General features: G+C 32.7%; 4 protein-coding genes and 1 long non-coding RNA gene across 5 annotated transcripts; 3 read left to right on the top strand and 2 right to left on the bottom strand.

Moving 5' to 3' along the window:
* Nucleotides 1-4,137: 4,137 nt before the first annotated feature.
* Nucleotides 4,138-4,974, top strand: LOC131609563 (uncharacterized). Its single transcript, XM_058881280.1, has one exon. It carries the CDS (start codon nucleotides 4,336-4,338, stop codon nucleotides 4,828-4,830), a length of 495 nt encoding a protein of 164 aa, XP_058737263.1. The 5' UTR covers nucleotides 4,138-4,335; the 3' UTR covers nucleotides 4,831-4,974.
* Nucleotides 4,934-8,945, bottom strand: LOC131609562 (ribosomal RNA small subunit methyltransferase, chloroplastic-like). The gene is made up of 10 exons (XM_058881279.1): nucleotides 8,589-8,945; nucleotides 8,232-8,381; nucleotides 7,850-7,906; nucleotides 7,493-7,591; nucleotides 6,978-7,073; nucleotides 6,736-6,820; nucleotides 6,379-6,431; nucleotides 5,662-5,745; nucleotides 5,316-5,426; nucleotides 4,934-5,233 (listed from the first exon to the last, which is right to left on the bottom strand). The coding sequence occupies exons 1-10, from the start codon at nucleotides 8,829-8,831 to the stop codon at nucleotides 5,168-5,170; spliced, it is 1,044 nt and encodes a 347-aa protein (XP_058737262.1). The 5' UTR covers nucleotides 8,832-8,945; the 3' UTR covers nucleotides 4,934-5,167.
* Nucleotides 8,946-9,579: 634 nt separating this feature from the next.
* LOC131609564 (flap endonuclease GEN-like 1) lies at nucleotides 9,580-13,972 on the bottom strand. Its single transcript, XM_058881281.1, has 8 exons — nucleotides 13,612-13,972; nucleotides 12,425-12,598; nucleotides 12,033-12,203; nucleotides 11,327-11,508; nucleotides 10,963-11,203; nucleotides 10,720-10,855; nucleotides 10,118-10,584; nucleotides 9,580-10,015 (listed from the first exon to the last, which is right to left on the bottom strand). Exons 1-8 carry the CDS (start codon nucleotides 13,804-13,806, stop codon nucleotides 9,743-9,745), a joined length of 1,839 nt encoding a protein of 612 aa, XP_058737264.1. The 5' UTR covers nucleotides 13,807-13,972; the 3' UTR covers nucleotides 9,580-9,742.
* Nucleotides 13,973-18,902: 4,930 nt separating this feature from the next.
* LOC131612075 (uncharacterized) lies at nucleotides 18,903-20,047 on the top strand. Its single transcript, XR_009287279.1, has 3 exons — nucleotides 18,903-19,194; nucleotides 19,374-19,464; nucleotides 19,542-20,047. It is a non-coding gene; the product is annotated as an uncharacterized LOC131612075 (long non-coding RNA).
* Nucleotides 20,048-20,426: 379 nt separating this feature from the next.
* LOC131614331 (nuclear pore complex protein GP210-like) lies at nucleotides 20,427-22,444 on the top strand. The gene is made up of 5 exons (XM_058885931.1): nucleotides 20,427-20,479; nucleotides 20,952-21,166; nucleotides 21,811-21,953; nucleotides 22,097-22,169; nucleotides 22,257-22,444. Exons 1-5 carry the CDS (start codon nucleotides 20,427-20,429, stop codon nucleotides 22,292-22,294), a joined length of 522 nt encoding a protein of 173 aa, XP_058741914.1. The 3' UTR covers nucleotides 22,295-22,444.
* The last annotated feature ends 1 nt before the right edge of the window (nucleotide 22,445 follows it).

The raw sequence follows: 22,445 nt of genomic DNA on the forward strand, positions 1-22,445 counted from the left end.
TTCTGAAAGTATGGTGTTTTGACTTTGATGCTTCAGAAGTTGGAAAAATATCTAGAAGCAAGTCAAAGGTAATCTCTGATTAAGCATTTTGTTCATAAGTTGTGAACTTTATGAAAGAATGTTAAACGTGTGCTTCTGCAACGTTTGATAATTTTATAAAGCTGTTCATAAGTCGTGGCCTATCCGAAAGCTATTGTAACCAAGGTTCTGAAGGACCAGACTCTGATACTTTAGAAGTTGCGAACTATCTTGAAGTGTAGTAAGTATGCTCTTGTTCTGATAATATTCAAAGGGTTGTGAACCTTCTGAAGACATAGTCAGAAGACATGTTCTAAAAGACATGGTCAGAAGACATGGTCTAAAGACGTGTTCTAAGACATGGTCAAGATATATTCTAAGACGTGGTCTAAGATATGGTTAGAAGACATATTCTACGACATGGTCCAAGACACGGTCAGAAAACACGGTCAGAAGACATGTTCTAAGACATGGTCTGTCAGGAGTTGGTTCAGGTTCTGAACCTTCTGATGATATGATGCTTGTCATCTTATGGTATGTAATCAAGCTTCTGGATAACCAACGTTATAAATTCTGATTTTTGAGGCTTGGCATTAAGATAGTAACTAAACTAAGTTATGATACTCATAGTGTTCTGATAGTATGCGAGGTTTGGAGATGAAGACTAGGAGGCTCTAGTCAGACTCTGATGAGACATCAATGGAGAAATATTCCTTCTATATAGTTCATTCTATAGTTCAAAATTTATTTTGTGAGTCTTGGGCTCAGGGGGAGACTCTGAACAAGCTTAAATGAATTTTAAAGTATTAACAGATTCAGGGGGAGCTGGTTAACTTGTTTGAATTTTAGTTCTATGGTGATTACCCAGTATAAATTGTTCTATCAAAATACATGGTTTTGTCATCATCAAGATTGGTTCTGCATCTGGCCTTAGGTTTTAATGATAACTTTACATGTTATCTCAAGGAACAATTATATACACTAACAATTTTCTTTCTAGTGTATGGCTTTTGTCTTGCAGGTTCTGACTCTGGTAAGAAGGTGTGTGGTATCATCATGTTCTGAACTCAACACTCTGGAATAATACTAGAGTTGTGTTACAATGGAAGTCAAGATTAAGGAATGTTACTTATGCAACGATTCCAAGTAACGTTAGTACAAAAGCTTCTGATAGTGACTTTATAAGGGAAGCTTTGGAGGCCTTCTAAAGCTTTACTTCTATGTCTCATGTTCTGAAGATGCTAAAGACGAGGTTCTACAGAACGAAATCTGAATATATGATGACATCACTTTTGAAGACCAAGTGCTGAAGACTCTGAAGATAAAGATTCTGCCGAACAAGCTCTGAATACTCGAAGATTTAGGTTTAAAGATTCAAGTTTTGGTAAACTACAACATGCTTCAATCAACATATAATCAGAAGACTTTGAAGACTTAGAATATTAAGGACGGCTTGCATGTGATTGTGAGCATAAAATTACTAACGCAAATAGTGACCGATACTCTTATAGGGTGGTATAAGGACAGTCCAACGTATACTTGTTATCTACCATTCTCACCATGACCAATGGAGACTTTACAGTTGTACTTTTCATTTCCTATTCTACCCTCCAACGGATCTATCCTTCTCTATAAAGGAAGTCATTGGAAGAATTTGAAATCAACAATTTAGTTCTACAAAAATACACCAAAGCGCTGCACAAACTCTGTTAGAGAAATTCTTTGTATAGTTTTGTATTTTTAGCAAGGAGTTTTTGTTCATATCTTACTTATCAACACTTTTGTGTTGTTGTACTTAAACATTGTGTAATCTTCTTATTAAAAGCATCTTGTAATACACACTTGTAATCAACTTGGTTGATTGTTTCCTTGGGGGACTAGGTGCTAGTCAGAAGCCCTGAGAAGACTGAGGCTGCGGTCATAGTGGTTTCATGATAAGGATCAGCTGAACTTGTTGGGGTTGTCAGCAAGGTTGATCGGAGCTTATTGTGGTTCTTTCCTTGAGAAGGCTAGGTGCTAGTCAGGAGTCTCAAGAAGGCATTGGCAGTGGTCAGTGTGGTTGTTTGTAATCAGTTTGATTATAGTGGATTAAGTCCTTATTGAGAAAGCAAAATCACCTTGGCGGGTGGACTGGAGTAACTTCGTTAACAGTGAACCAGAATAAAAAATAATTGTGATATATTTTTATTCACTTGTTAACCTTGTGTCTTGAGATGCGAAAAGATTATATTTGGTGCAACCCAATTCAAACTCCCATTTCTTGTGTTTCTCGCATCTTCAGAGTGACTCAGAGGGTAGTGTTTCTTTATCTTTGAAATGGGGAATAGAGTTTGAATCACATTCCCCCCATCTGTCAGTGGGGGTCTTAAATCAGAAATCATCATTATGAGTGATGATTCAATGATGGAAGAGTCGTATGGAGAATCTCTTTCAGATGAAGCTCTCTCCATGAACGCTTTAGAGTCAATGTTCTTTGTGAAATTCGACAGGTGTAAAAACCTCGTCGAGGGACTGATGCCCCCTCCTATTTTTACCGAGGCAGAAATAAAGGTTGCTCATCAAAGAAGGGAACATGCTAGTCACTTTGTTCAAACGTACCGGGGGTCAACTAGTTATGATCCCAATGACGTTGAAATTGCTCGTCATATAGATTGCCGAGGGCGGCAAGATACCGTATCTTGGGTCAATCCTGGTGATCATCATAGAGTTGATGTGTTGTGTAACACCCTAAATCGCAAGCAGTTAATTATAAAAACATTGAAAAATAACTACTCAAAAAAGGGTATCACATGTTCTTAACATGAAAAGACTTTCTCAATTACCATGTTATAGCAACAAAATTAAACTTTAATACATTTTCAAATTACCATGTTATAGCAGCAAAATTAAACTTTAATACATTTTCAATTTGTCTCGTAAAAAGAATATCATTTTATTTAATCATAAAATAGTTAATCAAATAAACTGAACAACTCACAAAAAAACAATCAAATAATCTTAACACGTTGTTACACTATCGGAGCGACATGCCGAAACTAAACAACACAAAATGATAAACGACGAAGAAGGTTAATTGTGTCATCCTCCAACACAAGCAACAACTAAGACTCCTCTACATGAGTATCTACGTCACAAGCATAAAGACAACACATAGAATAAATAAGGGTGAGAATACATTAAACATATATTAATAGTTCATAAAACAACAAGGATAACACATATCGAACAACAAAATGAGGGTGTGACTCAGTTACGAATGGATGTGCATATGTCCAAAAATGCATCTTCAGACCAAATTATAGCAAAAATGAGGGTGTTGCTTAGTTACACGTTTATATGGGGGAAATGGGTGTGTTTGGTGTTCTACTTCCGAAATTGAAGGAGCCTTTTTGAATTCCGTAGCTTGTTTTTTCACCACTTATGGTGTGAGAAGTAATATCTCTAATTTTCTTTTCAAATCTAAAACTTTTTGTAGGCTTTCAGGCCAGCTCGGTTATTCTTGCCTGTTTTGCCGACTTTAATTTAAAGAGTAAAAAAAAAAGTGGAAAATTGTGTATATAATTATAGAGTTAAAAGGTAGTGCACTGACAATGTAAAATAATTTTACACTGTCATCCAATAGAAAATCATAAATGTGCCATGTCATTAAGTTTTTTTTAAATAAAAAAATAGTTTAATTGGATACATGAGTGGTGATTGGTTGACAGTGTAAAACTATTTTACACTGTCAGTGCATCACCTTTTTTCTCATAATTATAATATATACACTAAATTTTTCAATAATCTTTTAATTTATAGTAAATTATTAAAGAATATCTTCGTAAAAAATAGTCTATTTACTGAATTAAAATTTCAATAAAAAATAGTTTTATTATTATTATATATTATATTTTAAATTATCTCATTATTATATTAACAAAAAATAAATAAATCAAATGAGATCTGTTTTAGAGATGGTATCATTAAACAGAAGTATTCTAAAAAAAATGATGGGCCTTTTACTTGATTATAGTTTATTTCATTGATGGAATTAATAATATTATTAATCTTAAACATCCTTAATCAAAAAGGATTATTTATGGCACTGAAAGAAGGATTAAACTATCGACGTCTCCGAACAATAATGTAAGTAACTCTCCCAAAAAAACATCATCAACTTCCGCTACTCCGCAACAAACGCAACCGCAACCTAGTACACACTCTTCTCATTTGCTTATTCCTTATTCAATACACACACGCAACACGAACACACCCTTTTGTACTTTCTGCCTTTGTTCCTTCTAAAAGCCCCCAAAAAGTGATCTTTTTCATTTCATCATGGAAGAAGAACCACAATCATCATCATTATCACAACTCATAGTTTCTCTAGAACAAGCCACTTTCATGGCAAAACAACTATCATCATCATCCTCAACAAACCCAATTCATCTCAATCAAATCCACACTTCCCTACACCAAGCACACCATCAACTCACAGCTTTCCTCTCCACCCTTCAACCTCCTCCGGCGGCAGAAAACTCTGTCTCCTCCGCCAACGGTGCCGCTCCTATGCAGCTAGGTGACGACGGAGACGATGTCGATGGCGACAATGAAGATGAAGAGACATCAAAGTGCACAATTGACAGAGTTGAGGAGAAATTACGAGAATGCTTCATAAAAAATAAACGACCGAAACGGCCGTTATCACCGTCTGTGGTGGCCCAAGGGGACAACAGGCGACTTTCCACCGATGATGGGTTTGTTAAGGATTATGATCCACATTCTTCCAAAATGAAGAAGGCATTGGACCTTGTGTACCAGTTTCATGGCTGATAATGATCATGACAATTTTATTTTTTTGTGTGTGTAGTTTCAATTCTCCATCTTGCTACAGGAATCTATTTTCTTTATATCTGTAGGACATAGAATAATTTATAGTTTCTATCATATTTGAATATCATGCCGCTATTCTTGATACATTAGTAGAAGAAAATTGTTGTGATTCTATTATATTCTTAAGCTGAGATGTCATCATGACTCACAATGTACTTCAGTTCTCTGTTTGAATAATCTATCTGCTGCTACAACAAAGAGCCTTGTGAATGTGGAAATCTTTGGGACCTTCTTCTGCTAGAGAATTTGGTCTTCAATTCCATGGAAACGCAAGCTTCTACTCTTTGGTAATTAGGTTATGCAGTTTTACAAAATCATCCATTGTCAGTTCTTCAGGCCTTGACTGTAAAAATCAGAAGAACATGAGTCAGCGAAATCCTTGAGAAACAAAATATCAATAAGAGTAGCACACGCTGATAACTCACAGTACTAAGAAGACCTATGCTCTCTAAAGCTTCTTCTATCTCAAGGGAAGTGCATATATGCTGTAGTGATTTGCGTATCATCTTGCGCTTCTCATTGAATGCTGAATTAACCTGCAAGTACATAGAACTGAAATCACTTAAAAATGTTGAAAGAGGTGTTTATATGTGTGACATTGTCTTTGTTTAGAGTAGCTTAGATGATAACATTGTCAAATAGCAAGTGAAGTTTTTAGTAACCAATGCGCAATGGGATATTTCAGAGTGCAACAAGACTTTTATGAAACTAAAGATGAAAATCCTTAGAAACTCAATTCATGACAATATATGACAGAGAAAGGGAAGCTACCACTGCAAAGAAGCTTTTACTCGACGATACTTGGGGATATTCGGATGGTTGCTTCAGTTTGAATGAGACAACGGCTGCATCAATCTAGCCAAACATGAAAAATAATCAGACTGATTTCTGCCACTATCCACAAATTCAACTGTTATGCAAGATAAGGCCAATAACCTTATTGCCTGCCGTTTTGAGGACTTACTGCACCTGCTGTATTGACATCCCTTATTCATCTTTTATAGTTGAATAAAATTGGTGAGCAAGTTTTTCATAAGCCATTCTGCTTTACAGTTTGTTTTAGATTCTAGTGCAAACAAAATATGGAAAAGCACTTCCCCATACACTGTTTTTTCCAAAATTGGTTTTTGCTGCGTCAACAGGAACTTTTTGTGACCTTTTAAAAGCTAAAACAAACAGGCGTGTGTGTTTATTTTAGATTTATTATGGTAGTCAGTGACAAATATACATTTTGAAAGCCACAAGTTCCTAGCTTTCTTGAAACCGAGTTTCAGATAATAGAATGTGTTTTAAATTTTAATACACACAGATATCTCTTGATTTCAAAAGTCATATATACAACCAATGTCTCTCGCATATATTGGATTACTATTCTAAATAATCACATGGAAAGAAGCTTTTAGTGAGATATTTTATAGTTTCTGTTCTTAACTGCATATAAAAAAAATACCGCAATCAAGATGTACATATAAATCTTATATCACTTACATTAGGCTGAGGGAAAAAATTTGTTCTTTCGACCTTAAATTTGTACTCAGGATCTGCAAGGGAAAGTCAGGACTTCAGCATAAAATAAACTAAACTTAGAGTTATCGATATCAAAATTTCTAGTTGCATTTTGATGTACAATAACATTAAAAAACCCAGGAAAGCATTGAAATCCAACTAATTTTTACAATTATCTCCTTGAGTCATGAATGCCAACAAAGGTTAAGCACTTCCATTACTGGATTGGTTTAATAAGTTTTATTTGATTTACAAGATGACAACTTGTGATCCTTGATTGTAAAAGGATAGGAAGGAACTGACAACCAATATACGCAGCACTCCACTATTTTTATGCACCTGAGTAAAAATTAACAAATATATTGATGGGACGATACTCAGGGGTCCTGAGTGATGGTTCCACCAAACGCAGGGCAGTCTCCTCCTGCAATAGTTTGATCTGTTTAGTCAATAACTGTTGCTACATTAAAACTATGAACATTAAAATGGAGGCCAATAGAAACTGGATACGAATACAATCAGTTATAGTGAATCAGGTATGAATACACATTACACTATACTAGAGAGGAATCAATTCTAACCTGAAGTAATAGAACCACTTCTGAGAAAATGTCACCCATTGGAAGTAGTAGTTTGATCACATCAGTACTGATATAGAAAGGAATGTTGGCAACCACCTGAATACAACATACATTTCAGGATTTACGATAAGTTACATATAATCTGCCATAATCTTGCAAAATTAATTTGGAAAAGCAAATGACCAAAACGTCATGGTTTAAATATTGCTACTTAGTTCAGGAACCATGAAGTTAAGCTGCCAAATGAATTTTATTTAGGTCTATTTCATTCAGTTAAGTCACTGGCTAGTGAGTTATTTCTGACAAATCTACCAACTCAGTATGCATAGTTACCAAAGAAAGCTTCAAACTAAACAATAGCCATTGACCTATTAAACCCATCATAGTGATGAGTGGAGCTGAATGTTAAGGTCAAGTCACCCTCCTTCATCAAGTGGCCGACACTTTCTAAAATTTGACAAAGGAATGACAAAGTAATGGTATATTGTTGGTAGTTTGGGGAACAGAATCCTCACTTTTGCTTTTCTATTATCTGAATCTATTTCCTTTGCGTTTTCATGCAGTGATGATATATGAGAGCGCACGTGACATTTGACAATATCCTCATTCAAAACCTGTAAGCATATTATCAAAAGGTCAACATTAATTATACAGAAAAACCAGTTTTAAACTATCATTATTTTAGCATAAAAAACAGGCACGTGACACCGGCATTGGAAGAAGAAATGCCATCCATCAAACAGTGCATATTCGATTTTCACTGATAATATCGCAAGAGAATTATATCCCTTCTCCCAAGACCTAATTTGCAACATATCAACAAGAAGCCTAGAGACATGCGATATAAAGTTCAAAAAGGTCATGAGTTATACCTTCAACTTCCCTGTACTTGAAAATCTTTCACTTACGAGGGCAGCCATATGTTTATCCTATATCCCATGAAAGATAGAAAAGCATAAACATGAATAGAAGTAAAACAAAGCAATGAAAAACATCCCTTAAACCTACGACTAGTTCGAAAATTCTACACAACCTACACTGCAAAAACATTAATATCTAACAGAAATAGACAGACCAAAAATGATACAAATAAGCTTTATTTCCAAACACTCCCATATGCAAACATGTCTAACAACCGTTTCCATGTAGACAAACTGTGAAACTGCAAAGAAACAAACGACTCATGGAAAGTATGAGGGTGTGTGTCTTTGTATTAAAATCAGTTCTAAACTTTACAAATGAAAATCTGCAAACCTTCTCAACCGCAAGAACAACTGCACCCGAGTTTATAAGAGTATTGGTCAAGGAACCAGTTCCCGGTCCAATTTCCAGCACCACATCACCTTCCTGAACACCAGCCACACCAACAAGCTGCTCATTTATCTCAGAGTTCAACATATAATTCTGCCAATCAAAAAACAACACCAAGAGTGACCAAAATTTCCATAACCATTTATTTAAGCAAACTCATTTTACACCAAACAAAACACCCCCCAATGTTCAAAACAACGCATGCCCACCTCATGTTCGATAAAATGCCCCCACCACAAAGCAAATAAAAAATGAATTTTGGAGAGTTGTAACGCATTGGGTCATGCGAATTATTCTCACCTGTCCGAGAGATTTTCTTGGGGATCTGCCTTTGGAGTTGAGAGCTTTGAGAGTGCCATGGTAATCGTCTTTGTTTGGCGTAGAAGGTCTGTTGTTTCCACGGGCACAAGTGATGTATAGTTTTGGACTCCGTCTGGAACCGTTGGCTTTTTGCGGCGGTTTGTGGTGGCAGTTGAAGGATGAGCTATGGGATATTGGCGGGAGTGTTTGAAGATAGCATTGGTGAGAAAGAGAATGAGACATGTTTTCGGTTGTTCGTTATTCTTGTTACAATCTTGCTTTGGGTTTTTAACTTAGCTTTTTGCATCAGAGATGTCTAAAAATTTAATTAAATTTTTGAAAGATAAATCATCAAATTGAAACTAAAATATAAGATAAAGGATCTTTTAAATTTTAAAAGTTAAAGACAAAACTGAAACTCAAGTAGGGATGACAACGAGTCGGGTCGGATGCGGGTTTCATATTACCCAAATCCGAATTCGAAATTGGCACTCGAACCTGAACACATACTCAAATGTTATTCAGGTGGCAAAATAACACTTATGCCCACACCTGTTGGGTTCAGGTTTTTTCATCTAAACCCGAACCAGCAGTAAAATATATATATATATATGAGCGGGTGTGATTTCGGATGCGAGTTTCACATTACCCAAACCCGCACCCGAAATATAGGGTGTCACCCGATCCCAAACTCAGTCAACTCGAGTTTTCACCCGTTGACTTGTGTTCGGGTGCGGATGGGTCCTGCGGGTTGGGGCCTACCTGTCATCCCTAAACTCAAAAAGATAAAATAAAATAGACAATGGTGAAAATGAAATTAGTATGCTAGGTAGATTCTAAGCCGTCTCATCAAATAAAAGGACACTACTTTTTTTTTTCAAATAAATCAGATATACTTTTATTCATTTTAGAGGAGTTCTTTCTCACTTCGATTCTTTGCAGATATTCAACAAAACAAGAGGAAAACTACATGAAAACATGGTTCAACGAGTGAGAGAAACAGAAACTTTTCTGATGACATTATTCAAACTAATTCTTAACTACACATACACACACTAAACTGCCCTTGGTCAAAAAAGGGTCTGTTGTCACTGTTTCAACATTTAGTTAACATGATTGTACAAGAGATCCAATGCTCAAAGCATATATACACACTAGTCATCAAACAAAAGCCGACGCCTCACAGATTTCGGAATATTAGGACTCGACGATTTTCTCTTCACTTTTGAGCCTCCACTGTCCGGGCTATCACTTTTTCTCGATGATGACTCTTCTCCATGTTTTGAATTATGTTTACTTTTGGTCGTTGGGAAAAACTCTGTAATATTTAGCTGGACACCTTTCGAGTTTGGTGATGACGTTGACGACTTTTCATTTTCTTGAGATTTTGAAGTTGGATTCTTTTTCCTTCTCGCATCCTTCAGTTCCTGCAAATTTAAATCACTTAGATCACAACGCAAAAGATCATTCTAAAAGTACAAAAATTTCCAACCTAGAAACAACATAAGGAGATGATAATTGATAAACACCTGTTCATGCCAAAACCTTCTCACTTCTTCTGGATAAGCAGCTCCAACAAGGTCCATATTTTCATCTGTCAACAGAAAACGACACCCATCTTCTTCAACAATCTCGGGAGAATCACAGTCGTCAAGTGGATCCACTGTGTCATCATCAACGTCTATAACATCTTGCGTTCCAGATTGACTTGAAAGGGTTTTGGAGGCAATGTTACCCATTGCGCGTTTCCACTTGACAACATAAATCTGATATCCGTATCTCGTCTTCACACGTTTTACAGAATTAAACTCAAACTGTCCAAATAACAAACTATCTGTAGTAGTAGTTGTAGCCACTTCTCTCAAGAAGATAGTGGACATCATAGGAAACATTATCCGTCGAATGTATGACGGATCCCAGTTCTGATGGAAGTTCAAAAAATGTATCAGAAGCTCAATTTTCGGTCTTTCCCACGAGATCTTAGGGCCATCAATTGCTGCAAACAAAGTTGTGTAAATAATAATATAGAATGAGTGACAGGTACAATAATACACTCAAAACAACTCTTCTAGATCAATCATATAAGAGGAAAAAAAAGTGACTATGATATTCTTCCCAGGTTGACACGTACCAGAAAAGTAACCATTGTCATTGCATAAATACATAGCAATGATTTCATCCTTTGGAAAATTTGGCTCCTTTGCAATCTTCTCACAAATTTTTGTGTGCCAATTTTCAATCTTTTTCTGCTCCTTATTTTTCCTATTCTGTCAAACAAATATCACGTAGACGTGTTTTAATACTAGCAAAAATATAATACAGAATGAATAACAGCAAATCAGAAACAATGACTAAATTAATCTAGAGGCCATACCATACCACAAGAGTTACAATCACATTTAAAACCTTCGGGCTTTTTCAAGCAACCTTCATTGTCATTTGTGACACAAAATTCACATGAAGACTTCGTATGATCTCTTTTGTTGCCTGGATGACCACAGAATGAGCAGTGAGGTTGTTTTGAATTTGGGGAGTTCCCATCAATATCCATATTGTCGTCAGATTTAATGTCGATAGGAACTTGAAAAGCATTCCCTTTGCCTATCTCATGTAATCTGCATTAAAGATCATCGTCAATTAGGACCGCTAAGACTGGAAAATTTATTGACCAGTATTTCATAGTGTATCAGTAACTAAAACATACAATTCGGAATTTAGTTTGAAGGATTTACTAATACCTATTCAATACATCATCTTCACTAAAAGCTTGAACAAAACAAAGAGCACCATCAAGTCCAATCCCTTGAACGCCGTTCATATCATGATCATTTCCAACCAAAAGAGCGATAGCTATTAGGTGTCTCCTCTTCAATCCAAGCCCGGCCTCAATCTCTGACACATTGTAGCATTCAAACGGTTCCTGCATGTAAAAAGAAAAATCTGAACCATACTAAAATATGGCAAACAAACTAAAACCACAACTTTCCAAAGTACAGCAACGGGAAGTAGGAGAATGCAGGATGCTAATTAAAAAAGAAGTTTTACAAGAGGAACATCAGAGCCCATATATATATTTTTTGGTTCAATCATCCCACCAGATTGTAAGATTGACTTATTATCGATCAAGCCATCATGCCCTTCTATTAACCTAACTTTATCATGATTCATGTATTTTGAAAATGAATACTTAAATTATCAACCAAAATTTTCCGAGGTTTTACACTTTTTTTAGTTTTTTGGCAATAATCAACATGCGTTCTCAACTCTCAAGTACATCCTCTGAGTAGAAAAGGGGTGCATCATAGCATATAGATTCATGAATCATGCTACCATTTAGTGGACTATGCAATGATGGATGTAAGTGTTGTAATCGAACAGACAACTCAAAAGCTACCATAAAATTGCCAAGGGAAGAAATAAAATATAAGGAAGGTGGTTACTCACTTTGGAATTGGGAGAGAAAGATTTTATCACGCATTTGGCCCCAAAGAGGAATGCATCACTGTCAGATGTGATGCACGCATCTACATAACCTTCACTATTTAATTGGGCACAGAGTGCTTCAGCCTCTCCTTTAGCTTTTAGTACAGGAATCCCAAGTAGCTCGGCAAGTTCCTATCACCAATTAACTATAAGGAAAAGCCTGCCAAAAGAACATCTAACAAAACAAAAGACAAAAACCAGAATCCACATCTAGAAAGCAAATAAGATTTCGGTATAAAAATAACATGTTGGTCAAAAAACTGAATGCATGCACTTCTTAGCAACTGAGTGCAAAATTAGAGTCAGCACAATAGTTTCCGTAGATAACAATCAAGGTGAAAGAATTATCGCACCACACACTCTTGAACACATATTGAAAATGAACGGTTCCTCTCAGCTGAAACACCTTCAGAAACTGGCAAGCTAGTCGATTCAATTCCAGAAGAATGGAAAAATCTAGCACTCCTGGCCTTTGATTTCAATGGCGATGGAGTCCCATCAACAACGAACACAGGAAATGCTCCAAACTACAAAAAAAAAATTATATTATCATCAAACATCACTTCCATCCTTCATTTGATTATTTCATAGAAGGAAAAATGGAACAATAAGTTAGATTACCACCGTTAAATGTCATTCCACTCCATCCAAATACTACCAATAGTAAGCCTTAGAATTTGAGGTTGAGCCTAACTCAACCTTATAAAACCAGTCCATACCATATATTTGTCTAGTGTAGACCTCTTAACACACCCATTATGTTCATCACTATTGGGCTTGGTGCATGGTCGGGGTGGCCCAACAGGTTCTATACCGTCTTAGAATTTGAGGTTGGGCCTGACTCAACCTCCGATGGTGGGGGTGGCTCAACAAATCTTATATCATCTTAGAATTTGAGGTTAGGCCTAACTCAATCTTACAAACAGGTTTGTAAGAGATGAGGATTGCCCCTACTTAACTTATGTCCAGGCCCTATATTATCTGATATGGGACTCCCAAACCTAAGTACTTCAATTTGAATTCATTTAACCTCAATCGGTGTTGTACCATACTCAAACATATATTATCGAATGTGGAACTAGTAAACCTAAGTACTTCAATTTGAATTCATTTAGCCTCAATTAGTGTTGAACCATACTCAAACATAACTTAAAAGATAATAACATATTTACAACCATAATTTGATTAAACTAACCCAAAACTAAACTATCTCTTCATTTCTATATTATATAATCAAAAGGGTTTAAACAAATCAATGATTATCCCCAAATAAGATAAAACTATCAATGGTTCAATTCATTAAGCCTCAATTGGAACTAAGCCATACTCAAACATTACCAAAAAGGTAATAACGCATTCGCAAACTATCTTATAATTAAACTAACCCAAAACTAAACAATCACTCAATTTTTTCTTAAATAACCAAAAGAGTTCCAAAAAATCACTTATATCCACACAAACCCTAAAATTATCAACATTTCTATCAAATTATCTACCATGCAATATAAAAAAACAAACAATCAAGGGAATAAGAGAGAACCTTTGAAAAGAGATTAATCGTACGGAAGAAAGTGAGTCTGAGGTGAGGCTTCTTGACAAGCGTTTTAACAGCATTGTTATGCTGAACAATCCAGAATGAAAGATCAACAGCAACTCGCTTGTTTCTCAAGAAATCAAAACCTTCATTGCGCGCATAGGGCTTCAACAAATCCCAGAAATTACCACCAACACCCATTGATTGTGCTTTATGGTTAATCACACAAATGGGTAACCGAAAACATCATCAAAATTCAGTCTTGTTTTGAAACAGACACTGAACGGGTTCGAATGTTAGGTTTCGTTTTTCTGGAAGAGTAGAAGACAGAGAGACTGTGAATTTTTTTGGGAGCAAAGATAACAAAATTTAGCCGTTGGGTGTTTTGTAACGTTACAATTGAGAGAAGATTGGGCTTTGGATAGACAGAAAGGTTGTGCTATTGGCACCCATTGTTTACTAATACACTCTATGTCATTTATTTATTTTGGTATGAATAAGTTATTTATAAGTTTAGAGTTGAATATAATTATAAAAAAATTGTATTATTTATCTATTTAAGAGAGGAGAAGACAAATTTTGATGCTTGCTTACACAAAAAGGTATTTTAGGAATATACTTATATAAAATGGATAGATTAAATGCATTTTTTTTCTTTTTTTTACATGTTAAAATGGCAAAAGAAAGTTATCATTCCTTTGTATCAAAAGTAAAAAAAATCATATATATTAATAAAAGTAAAATATAATAGTTTAGATTATAATTTTTTTCTTATAATAAATTTTTAAAAAGATGTAAACTAATTTTTATTGACTATTAGTTATAGAGAGACGAGAGAGAGAGGGCAAATTAATTACAATTTATATTTTATTTTATTTTAAAAATGATAATTGGAACAAAAAAAAATTTTCCTTATAATATTGCAAAAATAAAAAGATTTTTTTCTTAAATTGAGACGGAGGAAATACATTTAAAACATTTATATCAATAATGTGATTCTTCCACTTTAATTGATTAGAGCTTCATTTTTAATTGATTAGAGCTTCATTTTTCTGTTTGTAGGAGGTGAGAAGTCAAAGTTTGATCCACGCGTATAAAAAAATCATAATGTAGTGTATTATTTTGTCCCGATATATTCAAATAGCTAAAGAGAGTTACAATAATTGTTAGATTTACTAAATTGCGGACCCGTGCTTCGCACGGATATATTAAAAATAAAATTACATTTTTAAAAAAATTATAGTTGATATTCAATTTTTTATTTATATATTAAATTATTTTTTGACCAATTTTAAAAAAAATAAAATTTTGAATTAAAAATATTAAAGAATATCCAAAAAATATATATAAAGTTAAATAAAATAATAACAACATTATAAGGTAAAAAAAGAAAAAGATTAACACTATAATGTTTTTTTGGAGTAGTTTACAAATTATAAGAAGTTATGAAAACAAAATTCATATATATATATATAGTTAATCAATACAGAGTCTTAGGGATCTCTAGCGAAATTCATTTTTTGTTCTCAGAAGTTGGAGATGCATCTCAGCAGGCCCGGCCCTGTGCCTGTGCAACATGAGCCACAGCACAGGGCCTCATATATTTAGGGCCTCCAAATGTATGTTTATATGCTTGTCAAATAAAATATATATTAGCTTTACAAATTATGGCAAATGAAAATAAATGGTGTAGCAGTGGCAATTCAATTTGCGCTCAGAAGGTCACAAAAAGTGAAACTGTTGAAGTTATGAGACATGCTTTACACTCATTACCATACATACTTTATACAATTGAAATGCAAACAACTTATTATTATTTTAGCTCTTGAATTTCATAAATATTTTATGATAATATATATATATATATATATATATATATATATATATATATATATATATATATATATATATATATATATATATATATATATATATATATATATATATATATATATATATATATATATATATATATACACATATATATATATATATATATATATATATATATATATATATATATATATATATATATATATATATATATATATATATATACATATATATACACACACACACTAGAGTTTATTAATTTTCTTATTATTTTTTTGATAAAAATTTATTATACATTTGAAGATGCATTGTTTAATTTAATTTTATAATAACATATTTAAAAATTAATATTTTTGTTGTTATTTTAAATCAAATTATTATAATTTAATAGATAATAAATTTTTAAATTAAAAATATTTTTGAATAATTTAACTTAATGTAGTATTAATAAAATTTATACCTTTTTTTTATTACTTTAGCATGTTAATATATCACCTCTTAATAAAATCTTTATGTAATTTTTTAAAAGAAAATGTTTTGTATTGAAAAATATATATTAGTAAATCAGAGTATTAAAGTTTTTAATGTAAATTATATTTAATTGACTTAATGATTGTATGACTTAGTAATAATTCTAAAAAATAGAGAAAATTTACAGAAAAAGATACAAAAATTATAGTTGTATTTGTCGAAATATTTTTAAGTAAATTTTAAATTTTTATGCAATTTACAATTTAAATTAATTTTTATACTTTAATTTATTATAGGTCTTATTCTTAAAATAGAACAGGGCCTCTAAACAGCTTGGGCCGGCCCTGCATCTCAGAACGCACCTTATTTATAATTTTTGGTGTTTTCAGATATGCATATCAGAAATAGCACAATTTTTTGTGTTGGAATTTTTCGGATATGTATATCGAAAATAACCCAATATTTATTAAAAAATTGAAATCAAGGTGAATCAATACAATTAATAGTATAATTAATTGTATTAATCAAAATATATAATTAAATATATACAATTATAATCAAGATATAATAATAATAATATCAACTTATTAAATATTCAAATCAACACATTATTTTCATATAAAATTAAGTAATAAAAAAACTAATATAAATTAAAATTATAATTTTAAAAGAAAGATATTTTTAACATGATAATTTCATTAATTATAATGCCTAATGTTGTAGTTGTTTAAAAAACAATTACTTTTATAATTTAAAAAATTTGTGACAAATAAATTATGACAAAATTAAAATTTTATTTAATCTCTTTATTGCTTATTTATAATAATTTATATTTAATTTATTATTTATTAATAATAATTCACTTTAATTATATTATAACTATATTATAAATTTCAAATATACATATCAAAAAAACCTCTGACATTTTAAATTCAACGTTTAAATAAATTTTTTTTGAAGAAGGGTACGTTCAGATATGCATATCCGAAACATCTTAAAATATGAAAAGGGCGCCTTCAAATATCCATATTCAAATGATATTTTGAAGTTTTCAGAAGTATTTTTCACCCTATATAATTGTAATGAGAAATTCTCTTCACATTGCAGTCCATTTTTATTCAGGCCCACTTATCCTAGTTAGGCCCACTTAGCTGTTACCCGCTTTTTCCTTTATTTTTCAGTGTCAGTTTTATTCTCTGCTTCTTGATTCTCTCCTGATGGTATGGTATGGTATCTGTAAAATGTAGATAGTGTGAAAAGTTCAGTCTCATTTTACTTCAATGTCTTTCAACTCTCTTTTCTTAACATACACCATAACAAATGATAGTTATTTAGGCAAAACATATAATACTTGTATATTTATTTATAAAATAAAAAAAGTTACCTATAAGTAAAATATCACTTCCAATTAAGATTAATACTGTTAACCACAGATTAATTCAAATCGTTGATTTTTGATAAATGAAAAGTAGTTTGGTCATTCACCTACATTCCAATTAAAGTTTTAGTTTCCTTCAGGATTTGAAAGAGGAGAACAAGTCGTGGTCGTGACTCGTGACCAAAGGCACTTGCATGTGGTTTGGTAGAGTGGACTCAAAGTTAATGTGCTCGTGCTAAACTCAATTAGCCGCCATCTTTACATTACGTGTAGAATGTATTTTCTTTTAATCTTTGACTAAATATTTATATTATCCATAGCTAGGCTGCTTCAAAACTCACCCAATTTGTAATTTGTGAGTCTTACCTTACCAATCAACCTTCAATATTTTTTATTAAATAATAATTATAAAATTACAAGCTTTTAAGTTTAGTACTTATGAAATTATATTTGAAATGTATTCCCTCAATTGTTGGATTTCATGTATCTAATAACATAAAGTTTTGGGTGAAGTTGTGGGAGTATTCCTGTCTCATGGTTCTGAAACATGTGCCTATTGGAGACAAATATTTATCAATAAAAAATTTAATTAAATTTAATGTTTTTTTAATATTTTTAATATAAAAAGTGAAAATACTTATAATAAACAACAAAAATGTTATTCATTTAATAATCTCTTAAAATTAGTATTTTTCTCAATCTCATCAACATAAAAAATAAAAATAATATATTAAATTAATTATAATTTTTGAGATTTTTTTCATGTCCCTAAAATTTGATCTTGAGAGTATTCCCCATGTTTGAAAGCTTGTAAAAGATTATGCCCAAGGGCGGATCTACTTTATAAGAATTGGGGGCTCAAGCCTCCACCGAAAAAGAAAAACTTGTTTAACCTTATATTTAACCATTTAACACAATTTTAAAATTCTTGTTTTTAAATCACTATTTAAAATATTTATTCACTCTACCTTAACTCTCACTCTACCTTAACTCTGTCTTTATTTTCTCTTGATTGTTTTGGAATATTCTTCATCTCTAAGTTTAAACATAAATTTTAATCAATCAAAAAGCTTAAACATAAATGATTTTTTATTTGTTTATTTATTTTGTCATTTCTTTTCATCAAGTTCAACACACTAGTGCAAAAAGATTAATATAATTTTAAAATTTACACCCAATATAATAAAAACGGGTGTAAATAAGAAACACAATGGCAATTTTATAAATAAAATATTCTTTTAAATATTATCAGGTGACAATATACACCCTATTTTTTAAAAATGGGTTTAAATTAAAAATATTATTATAATCAAATTTCAATTACTCCCTTTAAACTGAAAATCGGGTGTAAACTTATACAAATAAAAAAAATTTATTTAATTTAATAACTTAAAATATGTAATCTATATGATATATTAACAAATAATTTAAATATTATTAATAAATTAATAAGTAAATATTAATAGGTCTAAATTTATTAAGTGAATAAAAAATTTAAATATTATTAACAAATAAGTGAATATTAATGGATTTAAACTTATTATACTGGATAAAATAATTTAAATTCATGCGTTGAACAAAACTCTAACCAAATTTTATAAAACTGAACGTTTAATCTAATTTCATAGCAATGAAGCTTTTCAAAACTCAATTTTCAACGAATTTCAGCAAATCCAAACCCAGTTTCAACAAAACTCTCGAAGAACAAAGTCGCATTAGAATTTTCAACAAATTTCTGAGTTCTTTTCAAAGAGAATCCAAACCCTTTTAACCAGCGCATTTCATCGAAACCCTTTTATCCATCGCAGTAACGACAACGAAGCTGAAGAAGTTAGAATTCACTATCGCTCATTTCACAACTCACCATCGCTGATTTCACAGTGACGACGTGCATTGGTAAAATAAAGGTAGGTTTTTTACTTTGAGCGACATGCATTGGTAGCTGAAGAATTAGGGTTTTATACTCTTGCACTGGCAGCTGTTTGAATGTCTTGTGTTGTGTATGATTATTTTAGTAAATTTAAGCATTAATAGTAATTCAGGAAGTGAAATTGTTCATGATTGTGTGAATTAATTTGTGTTGCAGCTTCAGAACAGTTAATAGATCAATTGAGGAATGAGTATGATAAGGTTCTTGAACACAACAATGACTTGGAAAATGAATTGATTTCTGTTAGGTATGTATGTATGTAAATGAATTGATTCCTATTTTTTGTGCGTAGATTTTTGCTGAATATTGTTAATTTTTTTGCAGTGGTAGATGCATTGTGCGTATATTTTTGCTGAATATTGTTTAATTACTATGTGTTTCTTCATTAATCTTATTTGGAGAGGTACTCAGGTCAAATGAGTCAACAAAACTATGAATTGCACCTAAAACCTCTTGCAAGAGATCAGTATCTTTTTCTAGGGAGGATCTCTCAGCAGGCTTTGATTCCTACAATTTCCCAGCTTCATTTGTATAATCCGATAACATGTCATTGGTATGTTGAAATCATATCTGTGTATTTAGGCTGAAGGTGATGTTCTTACTGTGGCACCTGATATGTCAATTGTGCTTCTTGAATTATCTGTTGTGCCTGTGATTCCGAAGTTGATTTCTGATGTTGAGTTGTAGTGCCAATATCATCCATTTGTAACAATTTGTGTCTTTGTATATGTGTGACCTGATTGTTAATGTTGTTTCATCAATACTCCACAGTTTTACTGCAGCAACTAGCTTAGAAAGGGATTGAATGTGAATCCGAATAACTTTTTATTGCATTGCAGGCTGGATTTAGGTACAACCATGCTGAGCCAGATTACCTGATGCTGGTATATTCGATTCCTGATACCCCTGATAGCTTTCCTACAAATGCTTCGCACCGTGTCGGTGTTGGTGCTTTTATCGTCAATAACAAAAGAGAGGTAATCTTTCATCTCATTCATTTCTCTCATGTTCAAATATTTCTGCCTGGAAAATGTATGAGGAAGAACAAGAGTTTGACTATAGACTTTTCTATGTCATGCAAAACATACATTACAAATTTGTCTTTGTCAACTTGGTACAAAATGATCTTCCAATTTGCAAATGAAATAACCACCGCATGCTTCTTCTGGTCCTCACATCGCTGATGTTAACCTTCTTTTACCTCCCAAAATGACTTTCCCTGTTGAATACAGACTTCAAGGAAGTGACGGTTGCTTCAAATGGTTACTTTCTATTTCCATGTCTTGTTTTCTGCATTTCACTACTTTAGTAACTTACTTCATTCAGAATTTATAGATAGATAGATACACTGTTGTTTCAATTCTCATGTAATGAACTCTGAAACATGGGCAATAGTAATTTGAGAAAATTGAAGTGATTGGGTGTGTGTTTGGTGCTGTATCATTTCACGAGCAAGTGACTTGAGATTGTTTTTGGGTGGACCGTGGAGGTCACTTTTGATTTTTGAATTAAGAGAGTTGTACAATGTATTAATGCTAATAAATAAAGAACGAGAGGTGAGGATATTTAGTTTCTATGTGGTGTTCATTGATTCGATTTGGCTGTGAATTGTTATTCCTTGTTATTGATATCATTTTGATGATTGTGCGATTATTTTTTGTTTGTTTGGGGTATTATTCTTTGGTCATGGGATCATCATGATATTCTGTCTGTTTTGCCTGAGTATAATTCAAGCCACAAGTGCTCAACTAGTGCAAGGCTGCGATCTATTGCCCCTTACAGTGGTCGGAAGGAGACTGCTGTTTATGCTACGGACGTGAAAACTGGAATTGTGATTCGCTGCAAGGTCTTCATTGACAATATATCCAGAATCCAGATATTTCATCATTCTATTAAGCTTGATTTAGATGGACTTGCTACATTGCACATCCGCGCCTTCGACAAAGAAGGTATTCTTCAAGTGCATATATTGGAAATTTTGTACTTCAGACCGTGGCTCTTAAGTTGCTGTAAACCTTTTTGACACGGTTGGTTTTACTATTTTGTTGTATTGATTTTGCAAAATTCTATTGCAAATATGCTTCATTTGCCATATTTTCTCTTGAAATCTTTGACATGATGAGAGAAGCTGTCAGAAAACTTGCATCTTTAGTAAACAAAAGATGACATCAGCTATTAGACATGATTGCTTTTAGCTGTTTAATTTCTTAGATAGAATATGTTCACGAAGATGGCTTGGTTACCTTTGAAGATGGATTCTCTACTTATGCAGATGCCATAATTCACTGCACAGGGTACTAAGAGTTTCTGACATTTTGTATTGGGTTTGGCTGTGGATATTTGTTAATAATTTTGTGTTCTTTTTATGAATTTTATTGAACTTGGACTTTGTTTGAATTGATTTATATGAGTTTATCTACTTAGATAGCATCTTGTGAGATTGTTTGTGAGAGCTTATGAAAATAATTTATGGTGTGTGCATAGCTGTTTAAGCTACCAATGTTACAAGCCAAGTGATGAAAGAAAGCTTGGAAGTGATCTTTGCGGCAAGATCATAGCAGACAATGAGTATATTGGTTTGAATGAGTGAAAGTTTTTCCTCAAAGACATTGTCAACTCAGCTTACACGATGGTGGTCTTGTTCATGGTGATTTAACTTTACCCGAAGATAAAGCGGTTGATTTGTATGTCCTGGAAAGAGCCCTCGTTTCGATGCATTCTTCATGCGGCAACATTGTAAGACAACTTCTCATTTTTTCCATTGTCATAATTGTTAGTGGTAAAAGGCGGAGGAAGTATTAACAAGACTAGATGACTTGTTCTGATATAATATGGTTTCTTTCTGTACTGACATGTAATATCGAAATTTGTCTGGATAGATTGATCGGATTCTTGCTGCTTACCGCAAATCATCAAAGCAGTGGTCATCCACAATGAACAAGCTGGCAGACGGTACTACCTTACATCTAATTGTTTTTAAAATTAAGACATTTTCTTCAAGAAATTGTACTAACCTCCATATATCTTCACAACTTGTAGTGCGACAAAGAGGACGAAAGAGGACCATGGTTGGTTGATTATTTGAGTTTCATTTCTTATTAAGGTAAAAAAAAGGGTGACAACAACTAATGAATGTTGTCAACATAACGTATATGTATTTCTTATATGAACATCTCTTGTAGTTTAAAAAATTAAACATTTAAGCTTTGATTGAAATATTCATCTTCC

Source organism: Vicia villosa, linkage group LG6 (assembly GCF_029867415.1).
Source record: "Vicia villosa cultivar HV-30 ecotype Madison, WI linkage group LG6, Vvil1.0, whole genome shotgun sequence".
In the NCBI taxonomy this organism is placed as follows: Eukaryota; Viridiplantae; Streptophyta; class Magnoliopsida; order Fabales; family Fabaceae; genus Vicia; species Vicia villosa.